The following is a 27,007-nucleotide window of genomic DNA, read 5'->3' on the forward strand; positions in this document are numbered from 1 at the left end:
CGCTGACCATTTATTCAGACCTCATGGGGACTGAGGAAATGTCCGAATAAACAGGTGTCCGAAAAAGCAGATTAAGAAAATAAAATCCTTTATTTCCACGCACTTATTCGGGCTCAGCAGTAGGCTTGAAGAAATCATGAATGCGCTGTTGCACACTGTTCCGTTTACGCGCAGTCAGATAAGCCTGAATCTCGGAGAGAGTCATACGGTCACAATAGGCGGCTGAAAGCATAGTCACTGCTTGTACACGCTCTGCATGCGACGGCAGCATAGCACATGGTGCGTCATCTTTCGACTCGGAGTCATCGTCCAGCGGTGCAGCAGAAACCTGACGAATGATCTCGCCGTAGTCGAGTTCTGCGCATGTCAATAGAATAGTGTCAGCACCTGTGAAACTGTCAATCGAGACTGTGTCCGGAATGGCAATGCAACCACTGCGCAGGTCTCGGCAGGACATTTTCGGCGTCAGTAGGGAGCACATCGGAAGGCGACAAATCCTGGGCCTCCTGGCACCCGCTTGCCGGCATTCCCCAGCGCAGTCTGCATGGCCACTGTCGGCGCCATTAGACACTTGACGCAATGTTTCCGTAGGCCGCGTTGGATCACCGCAACCTCGAGACAGCACACAAAGCAAACATCACCACGCCATCACGCCGACATCAGTCGCACAAACGAAAAACGTGGTCTACACGCAGCATCGTGCACGAAGAAAGAAACAAATCAGCTGATGGATTGTCTTGACCTGGCTTACTAAGCTGAGACTGGAACTGCTGTAGCCACGAACCAGGCAGAAACGATGATGATGAGCAGGGATTTTGCAGTAGCGTCACTTCGTGGGGTAGCAAGGAGGCACTGTTCAAAACAAAAATGGTGTTCAGCAAGTCAAACCATGCACCGGTCAGAGTCGGTGCATGGTACTTTTGATCGAGTTGGCTCAAGGAGTGTCCGAAAAATCAGACGAGAGGTTGCAAGGTGTCCGAAGTTTCGACAGTCGTTCTATATGGTCTATGGGGAGAATGGCGGTGCCGCAAAGCAGACCTGACTAACTGAGGATGTCCGAATTTTTGGAGTCCGAAAAATCAGTCGGCAACTGTAATCAGGAGCTCCTACTAGGTCAAGCTCTGTCCGGGGATGACAGCAGTGTAAAAGTAGCACTGGTTTCTGCCCTGCTGGCAAATATGGTGTACACTGGTATGCTCTGAGTGACAAATTCTTTTATAGGCTTGCGCTGCTTTCAGGCAGGCGTGAATGTACGCCTTCAATACCTTCAATACATGGTTAAAATGTTCAACCTGCGTGTTTGACTGTGGGTGATAGATCATTGAGAAGGAGCACTCTATACTATGTTCTCTAAAAAATTGTTCAATCTTTACAATTGTGAACTGTGAACCGAGATCACTGGCAAATTTATCGGGATAGCCTACATGGCTAAACACACTTCGCAAGAAAGATGTCACGGTGTCAGCTGTCACACTCAGGTTGAAACATGCTTCTGGTTATTTGCTGATGTTGTCTTGTCAGAGTATTAGCAAAATGAAAATTGTGCAGGGCATTTGCTGATGAACCAACCAAGTCAGTGGCAAATATCTTCTACAGCATGTAGGGAAAATGCACAGGCTGCAATGGTGGTGTGACTGGCTTGGCTGATTTGTCCACAGGTTGGCATATGGGGCACGACTTCATAAGCTCTTCCGCCTTTGTTCTGTATCCGTGCCTGACCACCAAAAATGCTCATGCAGTTTCATGTGGATGATGCCTGTGTGCAACTTGTGCACCTTGGCTGGCTCATCAGGGATGGTGGCACTGCAGACCTGTTCCCACATAGTAGCCGGTCTGCAACAAATTAATCTTGCACATGGGGGCACACTCCAGCTGTTTGTGCATTGCAATGTCAGGATGTAATATTGTCCACTTCACTACTTGTTGCAGCAAAGGATCCTGTAGGGTTTCGCTGACAAATTCGGGTGAGTGCCACAGGATGACTCATGCACTTTCTCTGGGTCTTTGTGCGTGATGTGCTGAGGGTATGTTAATGTGAAGAGAGTGTATGCTACAGCATTCTTGTTGGCCTCTCTGAATTTTATAGTGTAGCTGTAAGCCAGTAGCGTGGTGCTTCATCAGGCAATCTTAATTGCTGACCACCCGCTTCTCTGGTGCTTAGGGGCGTCACCAAAACCTGGTAATCCATGTGTAGGGCGAATTGGCACATCCAAATATATACTTCCCAGTGTCCGCATGCCCACATGCAGGCTGAGGCATTTCGTTTACTTGCTGACTAATTGGTCTAGTCTGGTATCCACCTTCTTAATGCATAAGCAGCGCAAATGAGGTGGTCACCCTCATTTGCGGTGGTGGCCATGATCCTAGGCAGGGTCAGACAGCTACCAACAGCTGTGCTTTCCAACAAGAACTTGATGCATTTAAACCAAGCTTGTTCCTCAGGGAAGTTACTTTCTGAGCCAATCCTGTTTTATACTGATGTGTATACATGCCAAGATGTTGTACTATGAGTTTGGTTGTTTGGAGAATTTAGTGATATTGATAAAGTTGCGGTTTCACCCACTGCCAAAACTAAAAGCTGGTACCAGCATTGTCTGTGACATTGATTGCAGAAGCTGAATTTTTGTGCAGGTGCCATAGTTCCACGAACCAAGAAAGTGGTCAACAACCACTGGTTCTTCCACTTCAGCATTAGACTTAGTTTTCTTATTCTTGTGCTGGTAATTTCTTTATGATATTAACATTTAGGGAATCTACAGTCTGCACAGCTTCAAATAAAGTTATGATTTCAAGCTGGTAGAAATTAGGCGCATTTCCGTGACACTGTTCAGATATACAAACATGGTGCCGTTTTCTTGGCACACAATAATTAACGGTCTTAATTTTCTGGGTTTTTTAGTCTTCAAAACTTGTGGGGTGACAATTGGGCAATTGGGCATTAGTCATTACGAAGAAATCAAATAAATCTTAAAATGCCTGTCCAGTCTTTAGGGTAAGGCAAGGGTAGGTGAGAGTGGTTAAAGGGGCCTTGAACCACTTTTTACTGAAGTGGAGAAGGGCATTTGAAATGAAAATGGACTAGTTCAGAAATACTCTGCCACAAAATCCACTTCAATGCATTCAGCAGAAGCGGAGTTGTTGGGAATCGCACACGGCCTTCACAGTGCTCCCACTCCTTCGATGAAGGCTACAGCGGGGTGTGCCCACGCCTTCTAAACGTGGCACACAGTTCAAATTTGGTTTTGGATGTTAATGACGCCACTTCCAATTTTGGCGCCTGCGACGTGCCAGACGTAAGTCACAAGCGATTGCTCTCAGCGAGCCGGAGTGCACTTAGCCAGTGGATTCATCGCGGCGGACATGGAATCTATGCTACGTAGCAGACTGCAGCTAGATGTAACCATAGTGCATATGCGTAGCGTTTGCTTTGTGAACGACAGGGCTAGAGTGCGTGTGCAGCAGTCTGACCGTTCTGCATGGTGCAGACCAGCTTTGTCCTTCATAAGCTTGACTACCAGATAGTAGCCACATCCAACATGCATATTTTTTGAAGCACTGTCAATTAGTCTGCCCAGGCGTCTACTCAAGGCAAGCGTGAGTATGGCCTGACCTTAAATTTCGCATGGATCGAGACTAGTTGAGCGTTCAAAACTAGTGAAAATTGGTGAGGTTCGACTGCTATGACACTGATAAACAGGGCGGCCAAAGTTTATTTGCCACACAGGCTGCCGCAGCCCTGAATGAGCTTACGATAGTTGTTTTCTTCCGGAAGTATGTAATTATTATCAAAATTTGAAAGCACATTTTTGCTTACTTCAGCCTGTTTATTTAACTTCATGAATAAATATACGCAGTTACAGTAGGATGAAGTGCACTGATCCAAACACCCTTTTTGATTGATGTCAGCTATTGGCTAATGGCAGCTGCGTTTGGGAATATGCTATATGAATTTTAATAAAGCATCCAGAAGAGAGCAAGCAGCAGGCTTGTGTTGAAATGAGAGCGTTTGAGAGAAAGGCTACTTCACGCTCCGCCTGTGAGCTCCATCCATGAGCCGCGCACGACTGCAAAACTTGGCTGAGGTATTCACAGCAGTGCATGCCCTCCGCGGACTATATCTTTCGCCAAGCCCAAGGCCTGGTTCTGGACTCCTTTAATTTTACCATTGAGGAGAACATTAGTGTATAGCGTCTCTCTTGCAGGATATAGTAAGCGGTTATATAGTTATGTGGTCAGGCATGGAAAGTACTCAAGGGCAGAAGAGAGTCTAGCTGGGGGCTACCTGGATACTTGTTTCACGTCAGCCATTTTGTCAGCCTATACATATAATTTGCATAATTTGCATTTGATGTCACATCCGTCATCTGTCCTGACCATCCACCATTGATTTTGCTAGAAGAATGCCACCAAATTTAAAAAAGGAAAAAAAAAAATCGAGAGGCAGGCATAGACAAAGCGATAGAAAGGTGGCTGGACTAACAACTCGCCTTCCTTTCACTTTGTCTGTGTCTGCCTCTCGATTTATTTTCACTTTTTTTTTTTAAGTTTAGTAGCATTCTCCTAGCATAATCATGTATCAACTAGCCCAACAAACCACTCGTAAGAAGCACCATTGTTAGGCACTTGTGTGTTTTGCTGTGTCTGCTCTAGGAGTTGTGTGACTGCAAAAGTTAGAAGCCCCAAATTTTGCCCTTCCTACATGGACAGGCTTGTGGAGCTGGCACAGGCTTGCTATAAAGAAAAGTCTTCACTGTGCGACTGCATGAGCTTGTACTTCACGTTGTTGCATATTCGAGTTAATTATAAGACCCCAAGGTGCTGCCAGCCACAATGCACATTGATATGATTGCAATTACTTGGTGCCTTCTACAAACCATGCCACTGCACAACAAATGAACAAGAAATAATTGTGAACTGTAGGTTCACAAGTATTTTTGGGCGAGTAACGTAGGTGCATATAGGCCTGCCATCATGGTCTACTACGAGACAACTCAATAAAAGCATGTTCTTTCGTTTACGCTAGTGAAAACTTGCTTGGCTAATTGGGTCCGAATTAGCTTTGGTTCATCATCTGAATTTGTTCAGCAGAGCAGAGAATTAGGCAAGTTGTTTTAGATTCATGGTTTGGGGTAGCATAAGAGAAAAGCAAGAAAAAGAAAGCATGAAAGAAGCTCGCAAATGCACGCAAAGTGCCTCGAGTGCCAGTCGCATGGCAATTTTGCCTGTATTCACAGGCTTCTTTCATGCTCGGGAAAACACTTATGTAGCACTTATTGAGCAACAGAAAGCTGTATCGGGAGTTTTTCATTGTTGTTCTATAATTTTCTCATTGACAATTTTCATCTAATTATAATATTTGAGAAGTTGATTAACTAATTAAGACTGATTATGTAACGAGGCAGAATGCAAAAAATAGTCTGGGTATCTCCAAGCGACGGCAAACAACATTGCCTCGGTTCGGTCCAGCTACGTGACATTTGCATATTTTTGAAGTTTGGCTCAAGTTGCGTGAAACACCCTGTAGAAAAAAAAGTTTCTGGGAAGGGCTAATCAATTTGTGTACTTCTTTAGTGCCTTGAATTTACACTTGCAGGCTACTTGCCCTCCTCAGTAGCTCAGGTATTGTGCTGCTGAGCATGTGGTCATGGTTTGATTCCTGGTCAGGAGAGATACAAACTTTAATGATGTGCTGGAGATGTTCGTTTCGTCACGGCATTTGTGTTTTGATGGGCGTAAAATGCAGAACTGCTGATGTACTTGGATTTACGTGCACGGTAAAGAACCGCAAGTGGTCAAAATTGACACAGAGCCCTCTACTACAATGTTCCTGGTAACCCAATCTCAGGTTGTTAAGCCCCATAACATAATAAGGCAGAATATTCAGCTAATTTGCTGCTAGGGTTAAACTTTTTTTCTGAAAGTTTGTTGTAGTTTCATCACTCATGATTGACAAGATGTATTTGCAGCTGTTTTTGCTGAGTACTGTTCTTCTGAAATGCAAGGGTAATTAAAGGGACAGAAACACTGAATCAGTTTAGATTGATAAAATATTCTTAAATGAACTTTATTTTCTTTGATTTAGCGGCAATAACTTGATTATTAGAAGAGAAAATGATGCTTTCATTTTTGAATTTCAAGCAGAAACCCCAGGGCCAATCTGTGGTGTCACTGTGATGTCACAGTGACACCAAGTCATTTTTTGCATTTCGACCATTATGATTCAGTAAATGTTCTTGAAGCTTCCTAAATTCAGTCTTTAGCTCTTTAGAATACAGTGTGTAGCAGTTCACTTTTATCAGCTTAACAGGCCACGAGCAGATTCTCTCACAATCGATGATGCCGCAGTGAGCTGGCGTGGGAATTTCAAGGCCACCTGTTTTTCATTTTTGCATATTTTCTGGCTCACCAAGAGCATTCTTGCGGTAAGAGTGGCTTTTTTGGTGTTTTGGAAAAGTAGTTTACTAACATAGCTCAGATAATGTTTCCCTTTAGTGTTCTTTTAAGGGGGCATGAGGCACTTTTATATTCTTATTTTCTTGAACAATTTTAATGAAATTTTCACAGTTAATGTATTTTTAACAGCTGATTCCAGAAATACAATTATTTTTTCATATGATAAATATTTTTTATGATATCCAAAAGAGGATGTTCTTTAACCCTTCGAGGGTCGATTTTTTTTTTTTTGCCATGTGCAACCACCCAGGGTCGATTTCTTTTATTGCAGATTCCAATTAATCTTAGGGACTTATTTCGAAAAAAATTTACCGTAATTTTTCCAGGGTGACCGTAAAGTGACAAAAAAATATTTTGCGTTGGTATATATGCACTCTTCATTCATGAATAACAGCAATTAAAAAGGAAATAATAAACTTATCTGTATTAAAAATTTGATGCATTTTCATGCACAGAGTTCAAAGCTTTGAAAATCCGCACACGAGAATATTTCGCAAGTCTCAAATGTTCCTGCCCTTGCACTATTATATACGTCCATAGCGTAATCGAACTGCGTAGGTGCGCGCACTCAAAAAAACTGTTTGGTTGTGTGCCCATAAAAAAAAGCAACATGTGTGACACACTTCCGCTAACCTTCATCTTATCGCCAACCAGCTAGGGCAATTAGATTTCGTGACTATTAAAAAAAAAGAAAAGAAACGGAAACGCATGCACGGTGGGATCCTTCCTATGCGCACCCCTGTGAGCACTCAACGAGCGAGAAGCAAGCGGTCGCCCTTTGAGCGATTGGGAACGTGATAGCCATCACTTTTGCAAGCGAAAAAAGGCGAAACCGCCCGCGAAACAAAATCCAAACAACTGCCCGCACGTGCGCGTGCGCCAATGCACGAGCGGTAGTATGTAGACGCGCGAGAGCAAACTAGCGCTAAAACAAACCATGCAACGAAAACCGAGAGAGGGAGGCGCGCGAAAAAAATTCCCTGTATCCCCACATAGTGGCAGCACATGACAGAAAAGAAAAAATTAGGAAATTGGCGCGCTTTCTAAACGTACAGACGGCGCCGTATATATATATGGCATCTACCATTTTTGGACTTGTTTGCGGCGCCGTATATTTACGTCATTGACCGTCAAAGGGTTAATTCTTTAGGGCCTAATGAGCTGATTAACAACTTGCACAGTAACATAGAGCACATTGAATCAATCTGAACATTCATAGTGTGTCGTAAGCTATAAATCGTTCTAGGCCATTTTTGAGCGAAGTTATACGTTTTTAAATTTAGTCATAAGAAATGATCCACCTTGATGATAGAAAAATTTGAAGTTGGGCATTTATTATCACTTAAGTTTGACAACCTGTAATGTCGCTTCAAAATGGCCTAAAACAGTGATCAATAGCTTACACCACACTATGAACATTCAGCATTCATTCCATGTGCTGCACATTGCTGTAAATCAGCTAATTAGGCCCTGAACAAAGTAGATCCTGTTTTGAATATCGCAAAAAAATATTTACCATTGAAAAAAATTACATTTTTCAGATTAGCTGGGTGAAAATACATTCACTCTGCAACTTTTATTCAAATTGTTTAAAAAATGAAATAGTTTTTTCAAGTGTCTCGTCCCCCCTTAACAAGGTTTTCCAGTGATTATTTATATAACCATTTACCTGCTCTCAGTAAAGCTTGCTTGAAACAAGTGCTTTCTTGTTTCATTAGTTGAGTATCGCTGTACTTCTAAACATAAAGTTTGGTTGTAGTTAGGCTGTGAACAGGCATGCAATCAAGTGTAATAGTAACGCGCCCCCACTTCTCATTTTGTCCTCTATTATTTGTGCAACTTCTAAATCTGCTGCGAGAAGATTAGGAAGTACTGATGAGGGCCTCAATTTTTTGTTAGTTACAGCTGCATTAAGTGAACAAGCAATGAAGCCAGAGAACGCATAGGAGAAATGAACTGTTCTTATCATTGGTGTGTGGAAATATGAGGAGAAGGGAAATGAAAGTGGACAAAAACACAACTTGTCACTGATGGGAGCCAAAACCATACCTTCCACATTACACGTGCAATGTTTTGCTACCGAGCTGGAGCGGTGCCTATCCACCCCATATACTTTTTCAAGCACATGTGTATATGTACTAGATCTTGTCCTGGTTATAATACTATGGCTACTGGTACTGGCTATAACAGTCCCAGCACTAGACTTTCAGGTTATCCCACTCAACCTAATCTGTGCGACAGTGTATTCAGGTGCCGTAAAAGTCGATCCATCTGCTGGTCACTTTAAGTGCCACTCAATTTATTCTGAGCACCACTTAATACCTACACAAGTCAATTTATTCTAAACACCAGGAAATGTAGTCCTAATGCAGCATCCTTCAAAAGTCCTCATGGTTCAAGCCAAGCAAATTTTCCTGAAATCGTTAGGTGTTCATACTTTTTTTTCTTTAGAATAAAAGGGCGACATGGGGGGGGGGACCAGAAGCTTTATTCCCTCAAGAAACAAAAAAAGTTTGGGGATTGTTTTTTTGTATGTGACACAGCAGACGGCCACTCATAAAAAAAAATTGTTTGACTACATGTCAGCAGGAAGTTGTTATGAGAATTATTGTTTGAAATCCTTGCTACTGGCCACAGTGGTTTAGTGTTATGTTGAACATAACCATACAAGGTTCAATTACCAGCAGTGGCAACTGCCTTTAGATGGAGGCAGGATATACAAAGCACCTGTGCGCTACTTAATTGTAGGTTAGATAAAGTGAGAATGAAGCTGGAGACCTCCACTATTAAGCTCTTCATAGCTGTGGCGTTGCTTTGGTACCTGAATTTTGCTAATTGAGAGGCCATTGAATCGGAAGCATACATTGCTTCCTAACAGCCTGAAAACATGTTAGCTCGGTAACATTTGCAAATGAGTGGTGTATATGCAAAGTGGGGTGGGACTACGAAACTTGTGTTGGAAAGAAAAAAAGAAGCTGTGTGGGTGTTCTTCTCAGCAGGCTGCTACAAACTAGTTCACGGTGCATTGTTTCTACCACCTTTCAACCATATGAAGCCAACAGTGAGGCCAAGGAAAACAGAAAGGAAATTACCTGTGGTTTTAATTCAGAATGTACCAATAGTATAGAAAATAGGGATGACAGTGGACAGAACGACAACTTGCTGCCACCGGGGGCCAAGGCCACATCTTCCGCATTATGTGTGCGGTGCTTTGCCATTATGCTACCATTTAATTCAGTACATGAGCTTAACAGCAGACAAATGGTCAATAAACCCTCGTTTGGCACCTTATGGTATCAAGGCTGCCAAAGTTGAGACCATCACTATGCAAGAAGAATGAGTGGACCAAAGAAAATGCAGCCCCTCAGTTTTCCCTTCTTGTTTTCTAGTGCGTAGGCATTTCTGTTTCGATTTGATTCTCACAGCTCAGTACACTGTGCACACTGCACTGAGTTTATATTGTTTGGCAAATGTGTACCCAGAAAAAAATGAAAATTGGTGCAGCATTCAAATATGCAATATCTTTTCAATTAAAAACCACTTCGATTCTTGGTTTCAGGCTGACATTTCCTCACCATTTTTTTACACATCAGTTGCTGCCTGCCGTGCCACTGTTAAAAAAAAAAACAAAGCCTCCAGGAATGTTCCTTGTGCCACACTGGATTAAAGCTATACATCTCCTGTTTTGCCCTTTTTGTTTCGAAAAATCGCTTTCAATTCCTAACAGTTTCACAAAATATTCTTGGTGGGAACTTCAGAAGCTTTTAAATTATGTTGTGCATATGATAAGTTCCATGACGTTTGGATTTGATTGACTAGCATTAGGGTTAAAGTAAGTGGTGCTTGGATTAAAATAACGAGCACTTGAATTAATTTGTATATGTAGTGCATAGAATAAATTAGGTTGTCAGGTGGATTAAATGTACTGGCCTTTGGATTAAGTAAAGTGGAAAAACCTAATACAAGCATAACAGTCCAGAAACTGGATGGTGGGATTGCTGCTGCTCTACCTGAATGCTAGAGCATCACATGTGTAGTGTGATGTGGGCTCGGCTCCTGCAGCAGCAAGTTGTATTTTCATCTACGTTCTCTCTTTCTTTTTGTATTTCTGCATTTCAGTTTAAAGAGTTAATTTTCCCTGTGCTTGCCTTGGCTTCATTGTCTGTTGGCTAAATCTGTTGTCATTTCTTGTTTTTCAATTTTTCATGTGCCATTTTAAAGCTGCACTGCAGGTAATCAAATGATGGCAGTGGACATGCAAGATGTCATGCAGTGGTTACTGAACAATACTGCAGCTGGACATAATGCATAAACCTGCTCAGTCCGTTGACAACAGTGTCATAGACAGCGAAGCTAAATATTTTTTTGTGGAGCTGCGAAAAGTAGCCTAGAATAAAAAAAATTGCCAGCAAGTTCTTTCCACAGTTTTTTCACGTCAACATGATCTTTCACATGATAGTGGATAAGTCATAATGGCTTCTGGTTTAATTTTTCTAAAAATTATAACTGGTCAATGCATCAGTCAAGAGAAGATTTCTCAGCACGGCTACTTAGGCTGTGCACTTGATTGAATTCATAGTTCACAATTACCCTTCCAATTAAGAGTTTAGAAGCAAATTCAGGCAAATATTGGAGTAGCTATGCCCATTTCAATTGCTGAACAGCAACAAAGGGAACTCTACAGATTCAACTTATCTCTTCCGGTTACGACTGTGCCTGCGTAACTCAGGACAGAAGTCATCCATGCGTGCTACACTTCTCGCCAGCGGGGGAACAAATCTAGGGCCATTCAAGCACCTTTCAAGTGTAGCTGGCATGACTATTGATAAGAAAAGGGACTCTCTACTTCTAAAGTCAACAAAATTTTTTGCCTTTGCAGCTTTCAATTGCAATTCCATTGTGCCTCAGTGAGCTTGATATGCTTGACATTTCCACTCATAGTAAGAGCCGCTGACAGACAACTGCCGGTGTTACTGTTATTGTTATTTAGTATGACTTTGTGATATATAAAGTTGCAGATATATGTCAGCTCAATTAGTAAAGCAAAAGATTCAGTTTACATTTCTGGTGTTTAATCAGGATTCACGGTTGTCAGCTCTCACATAGCCCACTCTTTTTTTTTCTAACGTAAGCCCGGCGGCAGCATGCTAAGAAACCCGCTTTGCTTCTCTATCCAGGTTTTCCTCAGAATTCTGCAAACTGCGCCTGATGGTTCCCCAGCGGCGAGACACGTGGACTGCGTTCATGGGCTCGACACGGCAACATCAGCACTGACCAACGACTGCACTGGTCCCGATGAACCCTGCGTCATGATGCCTCTTCTGATACTGATGATAACTACACCATGTCATGTGGTCCATTCTCCGGCTGTAAGAAATCTGTCAAGCCAGCTCTTCATCAGTGGGCTCGGCAGCAGCACTGGCGGCAACATGCTTAGAAACCCGCTCTGCTTCCGTGTCCAGGTTAGTGGCTATTTGCCTGCGAGTTGTTAGTGAAGCGACAACCATTTCCGAGTGCTGTTGCCTCGCCAACTGTGCGTGAAAAGGCTCTTAAATTGTGCTTTGACAGCCAACAATGATTTGTCATCTTGTGTTGACATCGATGCCAATCCTGGGCCTTCCGAGAGGGAAATGATATCCGAATTATTGCGAGGTAAAAAAATTATCAGTTCGACAGTTGAGGCCATACAGTGCACACAGAAGGAAATAAAAACAAGCTTACCAGAATAACTGAGGATATTGATGGCATCGATCAGCAGTTACATAAGCTGAATTCTCTAGCCATGAAGGTTGAGAATATGAAATCAAGTCTCGAAACTTGAATCTCAGCTGTTGGCGCTTCGGGACCAAATAGATGACTTAGAGAACAGAGGGCACAGAAACAAAATATATATGGTCTAGATGAGCCAACTGATGAGTCAAACGATTAACTAGTTAAAAAAGTACACGAAGACATTTTTGCGGAACATTTCAGTGCGAGAACGCTAATAACGTGAAGACTAAAAGCGAGAGTAATCTGACCATCCACTGGGCAAAGTGCTGCTGCTATCCGTTCTTTGAAGAGACGCAGGTTTTGCACTGGTCTAGGGACCAAACAGCTTGTGAGATATATGAAGCATTTGTGATGACGCGTAAAGGTGATGCCTGTGTCAGTGCTTCTTCCATTGCCCTAACCGACAAAGAGTTTATGTATCTTTGCCACTAATCTGGTTTCATCACTAAGGGGCTACTTTTTATCACTTGATGCATGCGCAGATGAAGTGCAAGTTAGCAACCCCCCCCCCCCTTTTTTTTTTCATAGGCATATTTTTGTATATGCACAATAAACCTTAGGTATGCAGATGGTGCAGCGGTGGCGTAGAGGTAGAACACCCCCCTCGTGTGCAAGAGGTCCGTGGTTCAAATCCCGGTGCCGGCACTTTTCCACCGGATTAGAAAAAATCCGCGTGGTGACAAAATTGCATCAACAGGCCTGGAGTGTGGCCTGATCCCAGTGACCAGAACCAGTAACGCACTCCCTCACCAGAGCAGGATTGGCCACCCTGGTGCAGTACTTGGCCACAACCTCCTATATGAACACAACAATCAAACCCCGGCCCTCAGTCCCCAGCAGCTGCGAAGCAGCTGACCACGGCGGCCGTCAGACCTGCGGCACAGCAGAGGGTGCTAAGAATCCCTGGCTCCGGACAGGCTGCCATCGGAATATGAACCTGGCAACGTATAACGCTACAACGTTATCTACTGAGGCGAGTCCAGCAGTGCTATTGGAGGAATTAGAGGGCAGTAAATGGGATATAATAGGGCTCAATGAAGTTAGGAGGCCAAAAGAAGCATATACAGTGCTAAAAAGCGGGCACATCCTGTGCTACTGGGGCTTAGCGGAAAGACAAGAACTAGGAGTCAGATTCCCGATTAATACGAATATAGCTGGTAACATACAGGAATCCTATAGCAATAATGAGAGGGTGGCAGGTCTTGTTGTGAAACTTAATAAGAGGTACAAAATGAAGGTTGTACAAGTCTACGCCCCTACATCCAGTCATGATGACCAGGAAGTCGAAAGCTTCTATGAAGACGTGGAATCGGCGATGGGTAGAGTGAAAACAAAATACACTATACTGACAGGCGACTTCCATGCCAAGGTAGGCAAGAAGCAGGCTGGAGACAAGGCAGTGGGGGAATATGGCATAGGCACTAGGAATAGCAGGGGAGAGTTATTAGTAGAGCTTGCGGAACAGAATAATATGCGGATAATGAATACCTTCTTCCGCAATCGGGATAGCCAAAAGTGGACGTAGAGGAGCCCGAACAGCAAGACTAGAAATGAAATAGACTTCATACTCTGCGCTAACCCTGGCATCATACAAGATGTGGACGTGCTCAGCAAGGTGCGCTGCAGTGACCATAGGATGGTAAGAATTAGCCTAGACCTGAGGAGGGAATGGAAGAAACTGGCACATAAGAAGCCGTTCAATGAGTTAGCGATAAGAGGGAAAATAGAGGGATTCCAGATCAAGCTACAGAACAGGTATTCGGCTTTAAGTCGGGAAGAGGACCTTAGTGTTGAAGCTATGAACGACAATCTTGTGGGCATCAATAAGGAGTGTGCAGTGGAAGTCGGTGGTAACTCCGTTAGGCAGGATACCAGTAAACTATCGCAGGAGATGAAAGACCTGATCAAGAAACGCCAATGTATAAAAGCCTCTAACCCTACACCTAGAGTAGAACTGGCAGAACCTTTGAAGTTAATCAACAAGCGTAAGACAGCTGACATAAGCAAGTATTATATGGATAGAATTGAACATGCTCTCAGGAACGGAGGGAGCCTAAAAGCAGTGAAGAAACTAGGAATTGGCAAGAATCAGATGTATGCGTTGAGAGAAAACTGGCAATTTCATTACTAATATAGATGAGATCGTTCAAGTGGCTGAGGAGTTCTATAGAGATTTGTACAGTACCAGTGGCACCCACGACGATAATGGAAGAGAAAATAGTCTGGAGGAATTTGAAATCCCACAGGTAACCCCGGAAGAAGTAAAGAAAGCCTTGGGAGATATGCAAAGGGGGAAGGCAGCCGGGAAGGATCAGGTAACAGCAGATTTGTTGAAGGATGGTGGGCAGATTGTTCTAGAGAAACTGGCCACCCTGTATACGCAATGCCTCATGACTTCGAGCGTAAAGGAATCTTGGAAGAATGATAACATAATCCTAATCCATAAGAAAGGGGATGCCAAAGACTTGAAAAAATTATAGACCGATCAGCTTACTGTCAGTTGCCTACAAACTATTTACTAAGGTAATCGCAAATAGAATCAGGAACACCTTAGACTTCTGTCAAGCAAAGGAACAGGCAGGATTTCGTAAAGGCTACTCAACAATAGACCATATTCACACTATCAATCAGGTGATAGAGAATTGTGCGGAATATAACCAACCCTTATATATAGCTTTCATTGATTACGAGAAAGCATTTGATTCTGTCGAAACCTCAGCAGTCACGGAGGCATTACGAAATCTGGGTGTAGACGAGCCATATGTAAAAATACTGAAAGATATCTATAGCGGCTCCACAGCCACCGTTGTCCTCCATAAGGAAAGCAACAAAATCCCAATAAAGAAAGACGTCAGGCAGGGAGATACCATTGATCTCTCCAATGCTATTCACAGCGTATTTACAGGAGGTATTCAGAGACCTGGATTGGGAAGAATTGGGGATAAAAGTTAATGGAGAATACCTTAATAACTTGCGATTCGCTGATGATATTGCCTTGCTTAGTAACTCAGGGGGCCAATTGCAATGCATGCTCACTGACCTGGAGAGGCAAAGCACAAGAGTGGGTCTAAAAATTAATCTGCAGAAAACTAAAGTAATGTTTAACAGTCTCGGAAGAGAACAGCAATTTACAATAGGTAGCAAGGCACTCGAAGTGGTTAGGGAATACATCTACTTAGGACAGGTAGTGACGGCGGATCCGGATCATGAGACGGAAATAATCAGAAGAATAAGAATGGGCTGGGGTGCATTTGGCAGGCATTTTCAGATCATGAACAGCAGGTTGCCATTATCCTTCAAGAGAAAAGTGTATAATAGCTGTGTCTTACCAGTACTCACCTACGAAGCAGAAACCTGGAGGCTTACGAAAAGGGTTCTACTCAAATTGAGGACGACGCAACGAGCTATGGAAAGAAGAATGATGGGTGCAACGTTAAGGGATAAGAAAAGAGCAGATTGTGTGAGGGAACAAACGCGAGTTAATGACATCTTAGTTGAAATCAAGAAAAAGAAATGGGGGGCATGGGCAGGACATGTAATGAGGAGGGAAGATAACCGATGGTCATTAAGGGTTACGGACTGGATTCCAAGGGAAGGGAAGCGTAGCAGGGGACGGCAGAAAGTTAGGTGGGCGGATGAGCTTAAGAAGTTTGCAGGGACGACATGACCGGGGTTGTTGGAGGAGTATGGGAGAGGCCTTTGCCCTGCAGTGGGCGTAACCGAGCTGATGGTGATGATGAATAAACCTTAGTAGTTGGCAGTCAGCGTTCATCCTGTGTTCCTCCCTTGTCTGTGTTTATTTTGTGCTGTTTTCACCCATGGGTGTCCAAATATTTCCATGTTTTGTTTGTGAAATCCTTGCAATTTGGCCAAGTGCCGAGCTAGTGGAGTCAGAGTCCAGCCAGTCCACAAAACCTGGAATAAGCCGCAAATCTAGAACTACTGCCCTATTTTCAACTGCATGCAAAATCTTGGAACCCGTCATTCACAAACACATTTCAGAATTCTAACAATCTATTAATTCTGAAAAGGGGTTTCAACAGTAACTCGATTAGTACAAACAGTGCATGAGTTCGCAAATAACACAAACAAGGGCAAGCAGACAGATGCCATGTATATGGATTTTTCTAAAGCTTCCAATAAAGTCTCTCATCATAAACTAATGCATAAATTGAACAAAATTCTTAAAAGTCCTAGGCTAATTAACTGGATTTCAGATTACCCTAGTGCACGTTAAACAATTCGTTACTCTTAAGAATCACGCCCCTGATAGCCTTTCCGTTGACTTTGGCATTGTCCAGGGCTCGGTTCTTGGGGCTCTCCTCTTTCTGCTGTGTCTAAATGATCTTGTAAATGATCTTCCTGTTGAAATCAAATTACAGTCGAACCCGGATATATCGAACCCGCATATTTCGAATTATTGGCTATATCGAACACACAGATTACCCCCTTGAAAATACTATGTAAAAGTATAGGACAATTGCGTGGTATATCGAATTCCATTTTCGTCGGACATTCGATATATCGAACGCCGCGCTGCACCGCGGCCCTGGAAGGTGCGCTCTTCCCAAAGACATTCATGTCCGGTCCTCAGGGGAAAACATTTCTGCAGTCAGTCAGCAGGCTCCTCCTCTGCACATGCGCGGCCGTCACCTAGCGACGGAGACGTAGAGCCTTTCCTCCTTTCTTGCGCCCCACCGGCGCGAGCTCTCTCTCTCCTCCTCTACTGCCGGCGTGTGCATTGGGCAAGGCCATTGGAGCTCAACGAAGAGAGTGTGCGGCATTGAGACGCGGCGACGTTTCCAAGCCACGCTTCCTGGGGAAAGGAAGAGAGAGTGAGGGGTCGGCACGGTCGCTGCCAGAGAGGGCTAAAAAAACGAAGCATAGCGAAGCGGCAATTGCACCCACAGCGCCTTCGACGGCATATTCCGCTGATCTTTTTCCCCGCTCTCTTCTTTCTTTTCCCTTTGTCGTTCCTTCGCAGCCGCGCTGATTGCCGCTCGAACGTTGGTTCTTTATTCTATGAACAGGCTTCGCTCGGACTGCTCCATCTGCGCATCACACATTTTCTTGTGTGTACCTGTGTTTCAACATGCCGTGTGTAGCATGTATGATTGCGGTCATCTGGTGAGCCACGGACATAAAAAAGAGGAGGAATCTGGACTTTGCAAGAAAGTTTGAGGTAATCCGGCATGTCGAGAACGGAGAAAAGTCCTCCGTGGCAGATGCATTTGGCATTCCGCGGTGTACTTTAAGTACGTTGTTAAAGAACGAGCAGCACATCAAGCTTAAAGCAGGTGAGGAAAGTCACTCGGGAGTGTGTCGTGTGCGCCCTGCTGCTTTTGACAAAGTGGAGAAGGCACTCTATATATACGTGGTTTCTTGAAATCCGAGCGAAAAATATTCCCGTGGATGGCCCGATGGTAATCGAAAAGGCCAAATGCTTTGCTCCGGCTCTTGGCGAAGAGAACTTTTGCGGTGGCACTGGATGGTTGCAATGGTTTAAAAACCGCCACGGCATTGTAGGAAAGGCCATTTCAGATGAAAGTGGGGCTGTCAGCAGCCAGGAGATGCAGCAGTGGCTTTCTGAGGAGTGGCCAAAGATCACTGCGAAGTTTTCGCCTGCAGAAATCTTCAATGCAGACGAAACTGGTCTTATTTGGCAAATGTTGCCGAATAAGACACTCGCCCTTCGTGGAACCTCATGCCACGGTGGTAAAATGAGCAAAGTGCGTGTGTCGGTGCTGCTTGCAGCCAACATGGACAGCTCGTGCAAGCTATGGACATTCGTGATTGGGAAGAGCAAGTCACTGCACTGCTTCAAGAACTGTAAACAGCTTCCTGTCCGCTACGGCTGTAATAGGAAGGCCTGGATGACACGTCAACTTTTTGTTGAGTGGCTGCAGGCTTGGGACGCTGAGTTGGGCAAGTCGGGCCGCCGAGTTTGCCTTCTGGTAGAAAACTGTTCAGCCCATCAAACGACTTGCAAGCTGCAGCACATCGAATTGAAGTTTCTCCCGCTGAACATCACAGCGAGACTGCAGCCCCTTGACCAGGGTATCATAAAGGCATTCAAGGTAGGCTATTGGAAGCGACTTATTCAACGGCTCCTTGTAAACCTCCACATGGGAACCGATCTCAAGATTGACCTGCTCGGCGCGATCCAGATGATTACCGGCGCTTGGGGCGACGTGGAGCAGGCCACAGTAGCGAACTGTTTCGGCAAGGCAGGCCTTGAAGTGGTCGGAGATGAATGTCCGGAAGCTTTAGATGACGATGAGTGCTTGGAGGACGCGTTCCGCGACTTGTCCAATTTTCCCGGCGCCGTCCCGTCCGAAGTTACTGTTGATGACTTCATTAACGCTGACAGCGAAGTTCAAGCGGTAGCCGACCTCGCTGGTGTTCAAGACGGCGACGAGGGCAACTGTGTTTTCGAAGAAACGCGTCCGTGCACAGCCACTGAACTGGCGTCAGCGTTCAGCCTGATTCGGTGCTGCTGCGGCGAAATGGAAGGCACTGGGCTCTCGCACCTGGACAGTCTCGAGAAGATTGAGACTAGTGTTTTCAACTTCATTTCCCAGAGGAAAAAGCAGCCCAAAATTAGTGATTTTTTTCTGTGAAATAAAGCACTTTCATATTGTGTGCACATGCTATGTGATTCGCGGCTGTTCCAATCGGTAAGCCACAATTTTTTATGATCACGAGTGCTTTTCTGGCCTATATTTGTATATCGAATTTTCGCTATATCGAACTATTTTCCAATCCCCGTTGAATTCGATATATCCGGGGTTCGACTGTATATGCAGACGACTGTGTTTTATACTCACAAATAGATAGCCCCTCGGATCAAATATTACTAAATGATGCCTTTCAGAAGGCTGTTGCTTGGTGTGAAGATTGGTAGAGGTCGATAAATTTTGATAAAACTGTTTTTATGCGCGTTACTCATAAAAAATAAGTTTAGTTTCAATTACTCGGCTAACAATACTTTTCTATCTGAGGTAACAGAACATAAGCACTTTGGCCTGTGTATAACGAACAACCTCAAATGGAATTGGCATATTGATAAAGTAACCACTAATGCCTGTCGTAAATGGGTTTTTTTCTTAGGAGAGCAATAAAACTGTCCATGCGTCCTATTTGTTTATTGGCGTACAAAACAATTATACGCCCAGGACTAGACTATGCAGCTATTATCTGGGATCTGTTTGCGCAAGCTAACTTCGAAAAGCTCAAACTTGTGCAGATAAAGGCAGTTGAGTTCAGTTACAATAACTTCTCCCGTACTGCACTAACAGAACCTTCAAAACAAGTCAACTTACCTGCACTAACAGAGTGCAATCGAGTTTCCCAACTAAAGTTCTTATGTCAACTTGTAAATGGACATCTCTGATATAATTGCATTTTCTTCTGGGTATGCCACAAGACAGAGGCATCAGCTAACAATTACATCATTCCATGTAAAGGACAATTGTTTTAAATATTCCTTCTTTCCTAGGACTGTGATGGAATGGGATAACTTGACTAATATCAAAGCTACTCAGCCTTCGTTGTCTTCATTTCCTACTAACCTCTGTTGATTGGGTTACAAGCTCAAATATGACCTTCATCATTAGTTTTCTTCTTTGCTGCATTTTATTTATTCAAAACTGATGTTGTTTCTTTAAGCAGTGTACTCCGCCTTGCTTTGTTTTGTTGCCGGCATTTGCACACTGATATACTGTACATCCACCCTGCTAATTTGAAGATTGCAGTATCTGTAAATAATATATATATGTATCACAACACTGTCATCACTAGGGTTCTTGCTAGAGTACATTTCTGTTTTGCTTTTTGTTTATTCTCCAGTGAGTTGTGTGCTCTGGAACTTTGTCATGGCGGAACTGACAGTGAAATGTCACTAACCCGGTACATGTTCTTCATAACCAGGCCCTGGGTGCTCATGCATTCAGCCCTGGGAATTCCATGGTGAAGGCTGCTTTGAAGCAGCAAAAAAATCACTTATCAGGCTCTTCATTCCTTGACGTCTCCACGCTGCTGAAGCCACCAACTAGTCACTGCATCGTGACAGCATCAACAAACTACGATACACATGAAACATTGCAACTGTTCATCTCATGAGACACAGTAGCACATCTATGACTTGTTGCTGACCAAACACCTGCTCTTCATTGTGCAGGTTGGTTGTTTAGTCCTTGTATCACTTTGTGCCATGTTCACTGCTTCGATATTGGGGTTCTGCCATGGTTCCAACAGTGAATTGATATTGTTGTCGTCCCACATATTTGCTCTGCCGAACTAAAGCATCTGCTGTGTACCATGCGTCTGATGTTTTGTTCATTTATGCCCTGGATTGTCAAGGAACGGTCAGTTCATGTGTTGAGGGCATGGTTTTTGCATAGTTAAACAGAGAAGATGGCAGAATTTTGCTTCCAACATAATTAGACCAGGCCTCATACCAGTTTTGTGACCATTGGCCACATTGCAGAATTTTACTGGACTGTCCTACTAAATCCACCATACAGTCCACCTTCAGACTTCCATCTCATTTGTGCCCATAAGATGTGAACTACTTATGCAACAAGATTTGTACTGTTATCTCGGGTTTAAAAAAGTTAACTTGCCTTTTTTGGTCCTGGTTTTTATGAGCGCAGCATACAAGCTCTTAGAACTTATAACCGGGCTAGTTGGCAATGATTTATTATGAGTATGGTAGCGTAAGACAAGATGGGAGGACAAAGAAACATCATATTTATTCTAATCTAATGCGCACTTTTTTCCCTGATAAAAGGGGTAAAAAGTTGCCTGCATGTTAGAATTGAGTACGACCCTAAATCTGTGTTACCATATCACCACCTTAAAAAATGGCCTCCTCATATGCACCTGAGCCTAGTTGCTGTAGCCTCCATGTGCTGTGGTACGTATGCTCATAGAGCTTCATGCAATAGTTACCAGAGGGAGCTCTGGCGCCAGTGTCTGCTGCAAGGTTGAGCGAGCATGGGAATTATGGGAAGGACAGGGATTTGCCTAAACCTCGTCCTTCTGGCTTCAAGCAGCTTTGTGAACTCGTCATTTTCAACAATGTACTGCACAATAAATAATTAAATAAACATTATTAAAGTTGTCCGATGGCAGGATTAGAACACGGAACCTTTAGCACAAAAGCCTGATATTGAGACCATTAAGCCACAGATGCATGCATTGGTAAGCGACATGAAATGCCCTTATGAATTTATCACGTGCATGTCAGTGCCTTGAGATGCTTGGCGCATTTCGATTTGGCCTACAAAACTACTATCCTTACTTTTCGTACAGCTGTCTACTAATTTGGTATCGCAATCGATGCTTTGCCTTTCGGGTGAAACTGTGACTTTTTTATTTATCACAACTTTAATGTATTGAGAGTAAATCTTTGTTTTTCCAAATGAGAGAAAGTTGTATTTCTGTATGAAAGAATGAGGTGCACGGTACTGTAAAGAACTTTTTTTTCAGGTCACGGCAAACGGGTGTGCATTACTATCGAGGGTGGATTTTTTTTCCTTTTTGGTCACGGGAAACGGGCGACCGTTAGAATTGAGTAAATACGGCAAACAGCACAGGTGCTAATACATAATTGTTGTGAGTTAGTGCCCGTCCTGTGTATTTCCTTGTGCTTGTCCTGCCCTGTGGTTCCATACTGGCAATGAATACATGCCCTCATTCAACTCTGGCAAAAGTGCATAATGAATCGAGTAAATACGGTAAACAGCACGGGTGCTAATACATAGTTGTTGTGAGTTAGCGCCCGTCCTGTGTATTTCCTTGTGCTCGTCCTGCCCTGTGGTACCATACTGGCAATGAATACATGCCCTTGTTCATCTCTGGCATTATTCTTTAGTGCATAATGAATGGTGGTGATTGGACGGGAGAATGATTGTACAGCTGAAACCTTGCTTGATTATTATATGTCCTGTAGTTTTGATGGATGAAAATAGCAGGCACTAATTTTGGAACAACTCTCGCATTTCTGCTATGCAGAGGAACATTGCCTAATGCCAGTTGCGAGAACTTGCCACCGTGACAGGTGGCAAGTGTGTGTCGCAGGCTGTGAATCGACATGCTTTAATGGTGGCTACACTTGAGTAATTGAAAAGGAGAATGCACTTGTCCTGCCTCTTGAAGAAGACTGCCGCTTGGCCTACAAGGCGTGCTCAAGTTGGAGCCTTAGCTGGGCTGTCGTAGCTTTTTCGTGCCGCTCTGTTTTAGCATACACAATGTTTTTTTTTATTATTATTTATCATACCCTCAAAACCATTACGGCATTATAGAGGGGAGTGGTTACAAGCAAAATGGGTAAATTCAACAAACAGGAGTTACTAGTGCAGAAAATTATATATATATACACAAAACTATTTAACAAATGGCACCTAGTATATATACAGTGTTAGCTATGGCGTTTGTGAGGACAGGTTGAACAATGTGAAGAAAAAGGTTCCTAGTTATACAGTGCTAGCTATGGCATTCTTGAATAATTGGTGATCTGCGATAGTGGCCACCGAGGCGGGGAGGCGATTCCACTCATCGGAAGTGCGTGGTACAAATGACTGCAAGAAAGCATTGGATCTGCAAAATGAAATGCCGACCTTATGAATGTGATCTAGTCTGGGCGATACATTCGCAGGCGGAGAAATAAGTTTGTTGCATAGCAGCAGGTGATGAAATAATTTATGAAAAAGGCACAAACGGAACATTTTTCGACGTGATGACAAGGACGGTAGGTTAAGGCTAGATTTCATGGCACTGATACTCGCGGTTCTATTATAGTTAGAAAGAATGGAACGAGTAGAGTTATTCTGAACCATTTCCAGTGAGTGCATTAGGCTTACTTGACCTGGATCCCAGATTGAAGCGGCATACTCAAGTTTAGGTCGTATTAGAGTTCTATAGAGGATTAATTTTAAGGAAGAAGGTACCTGGGAAAAGTTGCGCCGTAAGTAACCTAGCATTCTGTTAGTGTTACTTATATGGATGATGTGGGTATTCCAAGTAAGATCAGAGGTGATGTGAAGGCCAAGGTACTTGTAAGTTGTTACCAATTCTAATGGAGCGTTATTAAGGGAGTACACAGGTGGTTCACTGGTAGTTCGAGATACATGCATGAATTTACACTTGTTAAGATTTAGTTCCATTAACCATGAATTGCACCACTCAGAAACAGCGTTAAGGTCAGCTTGAAGCCTGGTTACATCCTCGTCGTGAGTTATTTCAGTGTAAATTACGCAGTTGTCAGCAAATAGGTGAATTTGAGATGAAACACAGGAAGGTAAGTCGTTAATATATATGAGAAATAGGAGGGGTCCAAGCACGGAGCCTTATGGTACACCTGAATAAACAGGACTCAGATTAGAGGTTACTTCGTTAGCTGAAACAAACTGTGAACGGTTCGTGAGGGAAACCTCAAGCCAGTACAAAATTTTAGGGTCAAGGTTTAGTTGTCACAGTTTGTAGATTAATAAGCTGTGGCACACTTTATCGAACGCTTTTGCGAAGTCCAAAAAATTAGATCTGCAACTGAAGAGTAGTCAAGCAATAGGTTTAGTTTATGCATGAATGATACTAGTTGGGTGTCGCATGAATATGCTTTGCGGAAGTCGTGTTGAAACTCAGAAAAAAAGGAGTTTTCTTCTAAGAAGTTGGCAATATGAGAAAACAGAATATGCTCGATAATTTTGCATGGTATACTGGTTAAGGAAATAGCAGGGTGTCTACCAACCGGGAAAACCGGGAATTCTCAGGGATTTTTAGCAGTCCGGAAAAACTCAGGGAAAACTCAGAGAATTTGTGCCTCTATCAGGGAAAATTAGCTGTAATTTTATTGAAAGGGTCGAAAGTTGCCGTAATGCTGGCTCGAGTAACAGACAGGAATCATAACGAATCGTCTTTGACGCCCTGTCGTCGGCTGGAGGAGTTGCCAATGTAGAGTCAATGACCGACTTTCCGGATTCCCGATAATTTGGACGGCTTCGCGGCACCACCACGTACCCATAGAGTCAATGTATCAGAACGTCTGAAATTTCGGACGCAAGAACTCCTTGCCGTCCGATTTTCCGGACGTTCTGCATGACCGCAGGTCCGAAACGGCAATAATCAAAGCCACCGCCGCTGCCATTTTGATTACCTCGCCGCCTCGAACCGGCGCTATCGCACGCGGATCCACTGGCAGCCGTAGCCAACACTGCGGCAACGCTACGCCTAGCTGCTTCGAAGTTCGCCATTAAGCTTCTTGCCGTTCGATGCCGTGTTTCTTCATTTCTCCGCTGTGAGCAATAATTTTGACTTCGAAGCTCGGAAAGCACCGCGCGTTCCATGATGCTGGTTCCGGAAAGTTAGTTTCGACTCAGTACAGTGGTGTGACGCGGCGAAGCATTCGGAAAAGTATTGCAGTGAAGCTTAACAAGCGTTGGAAGGGGCAATTGTCACGGGACGCAGTATGTATTCCTTAATTTTACACGCGTGCACCCGTCCTCTCCTGTCACAGTAGGAGCGCCGCTATGTCTAATAAGTGTACTGACAGGCATTCCGAGCTTTTCCAGACGTGCCTGTGTCGATTTGAGCCCTTAAGAGCAGTAAAAGACATGCATTTATTTCGTCGGACTGCCTGATTTTTCGGAAGTTTTCGCGGCCCCTAGGGGGTCCGAAAATTTGGACGTTGACTGTAAACTGACCATGAGTATGCTTCAAATGGTCCGTAGTGCGAACGCGCAACAAAAGGAGCATGAGAAGAGAAAGGATCGATGCATTGAGGAGTGAACGGGGAATGAAGTATGTGAGCGCTTCTTTGAAGGAGCCTGAGCTTAAAAAACACTCTTGGCTGATGCCGAGATGCAGATGTCCCTCATACAAACCAAAATAAATTATTTAAAGCAGTGAAACACAACACTGAGGTGTCATGTGCTGGCTGAGAGTATGTCAGGACAGTTGAGGTTGACTTACGAGCTGTTGAGAGAGACTCTGAATTGTGACAAAATTCGGGCCTCATACCACTTGAGCTTGCTATCAGTTGGTATGAATAGCTCATATTCGAAAATATTTGCTTCTCTATGCATCTCCTTTTTATTTGTATTTGGGAATGTCTGACTCGATTTGCAATTTCTTTCGAAGACATTTTATTTGCTGTGCATTTTAATAACCCCTACCTTCTATTCCTTTCTTGAATAACATAAACACTACTTGAAGAAAAAGGGTTAACCGAGCGGCTCGATTTTTATTAGTCATATCATAAGAAGCCAACAAACACTGACACCAAGGACAACATAGGGGAAATTACTTGTGCTTAATAAATGAAATAAAGAAAAGATAAAATAACGGAAATTAAAGTGAATGAAAAAACAACTTGCCGCAGGTGGTAACCGAACCCACAGCCTTCGCATTTCGCATGCGATGCTCTACCAATTGAGCTATCGCGGCGCTGTTTTCCCATCCACTTTCTTGGGTATTTATGTGCCCTAGTAGAACCCTGGGAGTGTTAGCCAGCGCCACCACTCACAGACCTTGGCGGCAGACGTGGAACGTCCTTTTTGCTGCAGGCGTCACAAGAACGTGATCTTTTTGGGCGAAGGCAACTGGTCAATAAACCCACATATCCTACCTGAAGGCATCAATGTTGCCGGATTCGAGACCCTCGTTATGTAATAAACGAGAACAAAGAGGGTTAACCGAGGCGCTCAATTTTTATTAGTCATATCATAAGAAGCCAACAAACACTGACACCAAGGACAACATAGGGGAAATTACTTGTGCTTAATAAATGAAATAAAGAAAAGATAAAATAACGGAAATTAAAGTGAATGAAAAAACAACTTGTCGCAGGTGGGAACCGAACCCACAACCTTCGCATTTCGCGAAGGTTGTGGGTTCGGTTGTTGTTTTTTGTTGTTTTTTCATCCACTTTAATTTCCATTAATTTATCGTTTCTTTATTTCATTTATGAAACACTAGTAATTTTCCCCTATGTTGTCCTTAGTGTCAGTGTTTGTTGGCTTCTTATGATATAAACACTACTTAGTATTCAAATTGGATTAAGTCGGTTCTTTTAAAAAATTTTTTTCATATGTTTATTAAAGAGTGACAGCATCTGGTGATATGGTTCCCGCCCGCCTTGACATGAAACATAGTTCTGCATCACTCAGGGAATTTCGCAAAGGCACTCAGGGAAACCTCGAAAACTCAGGGAATTTGGAAATGTCAACTTGGTAGACACCCTGAATAGGCCGATAGTTCAGTGGGGAACTTTTAGTACCTGTTTTGTAGAGTGGAATCACCTTCCAATCAGCAGGCAGTGAACCTTTGTCAAGTGATTGCTGGAAAATCTTCGCAAGAATAATGGTAAAATATGTGCTAGTGTTTTTTAGAAACTTTGCATTAATTAAGTAACAGCCAGGAGCTGATGAGAGTTTCAATGAGGCGATTATTTTTTCTATGCCAACGGGTTCAATTATTAAAAGGTGCATTGCGGCGTAGTCATAAGATAGTGTAGCTGGGCGTGTTACATGAGCGTGTTTAGAAAAGTTACGCGTAAGAACGTCATTTAATACAGATGCGCAATCGGCAGGGGGAATAGCGGTATTGGTGCTATCAACAAGGGTTATGGCGTCGTCATGTTTTGGGTTAATAGTGCGCCAGAACTTTTTCGCATAAGTAGTTAGCATGGATGGCAATGTGTTCTTTAAAAAGTTATCTTTAGCTTGTTTAAGGGCTGTTATGCAATTTATGTAGCACGTTTGTAAGCTGCCTATCTTTGAGC

General features: G+C 43.4%; 1 protein-coding gene across 11 annotated transcripts in view; it reads left to right on the forward strand.

The window, feature by feature from the left end:
• LOC142566826 (uncharacterized) overlaps nt 1–27,007 on the forward strand; it is a 52,351-nt gene that overhangs the window by 12,921 nt on the left and 12,423 nt on the right. For 6 of the 11 annotated variants that reach the window (XR_012825144.1, XR_012825143.1, XR_012825137.1 and 3 more), the window contains one exon: nt 11,631–11,915. The exons of 1 other annotated variant lie outside the window; for it this stretch is intronic. Coding sequence is in view for 2 of the 10 variants with exons in the window: in XM_075677717.1 (XP_075533832.1) it covers nt 11,631–11,727 (97 nt within the window). In the remaining 8 variants the exon portion in view is untranslated. Of the gene's footprint in view, nt 1–1,929; nt 1,965–11,630; nt 11,916–20,154; nt 20,405–27,007 lie in introns of all 11 variants that reach the window. 4 more of the 11 variants (XR_012825138.1, XR_012825139.1, XM_075677718.1 and 1 more) reach the window with 3 other exon arrangements.

Source organism: Dermacentor variabilis, unplaced genomic scaffold, assembly GCF_050947875.1.
Source record: "Dermacentor variabilis isolate Ectoservices unplaced genomic scaffold, ASM5094787v1 scaffold_13, whole genome shotgun sequence".
Taxonomy (NCBI): domain Eukaryota; kingdom Metazoa; phylum Arthropoda; class Arachnida; order Ixodida; family Ixodidae; genus Dermacentor; species Dermacentor variabilis.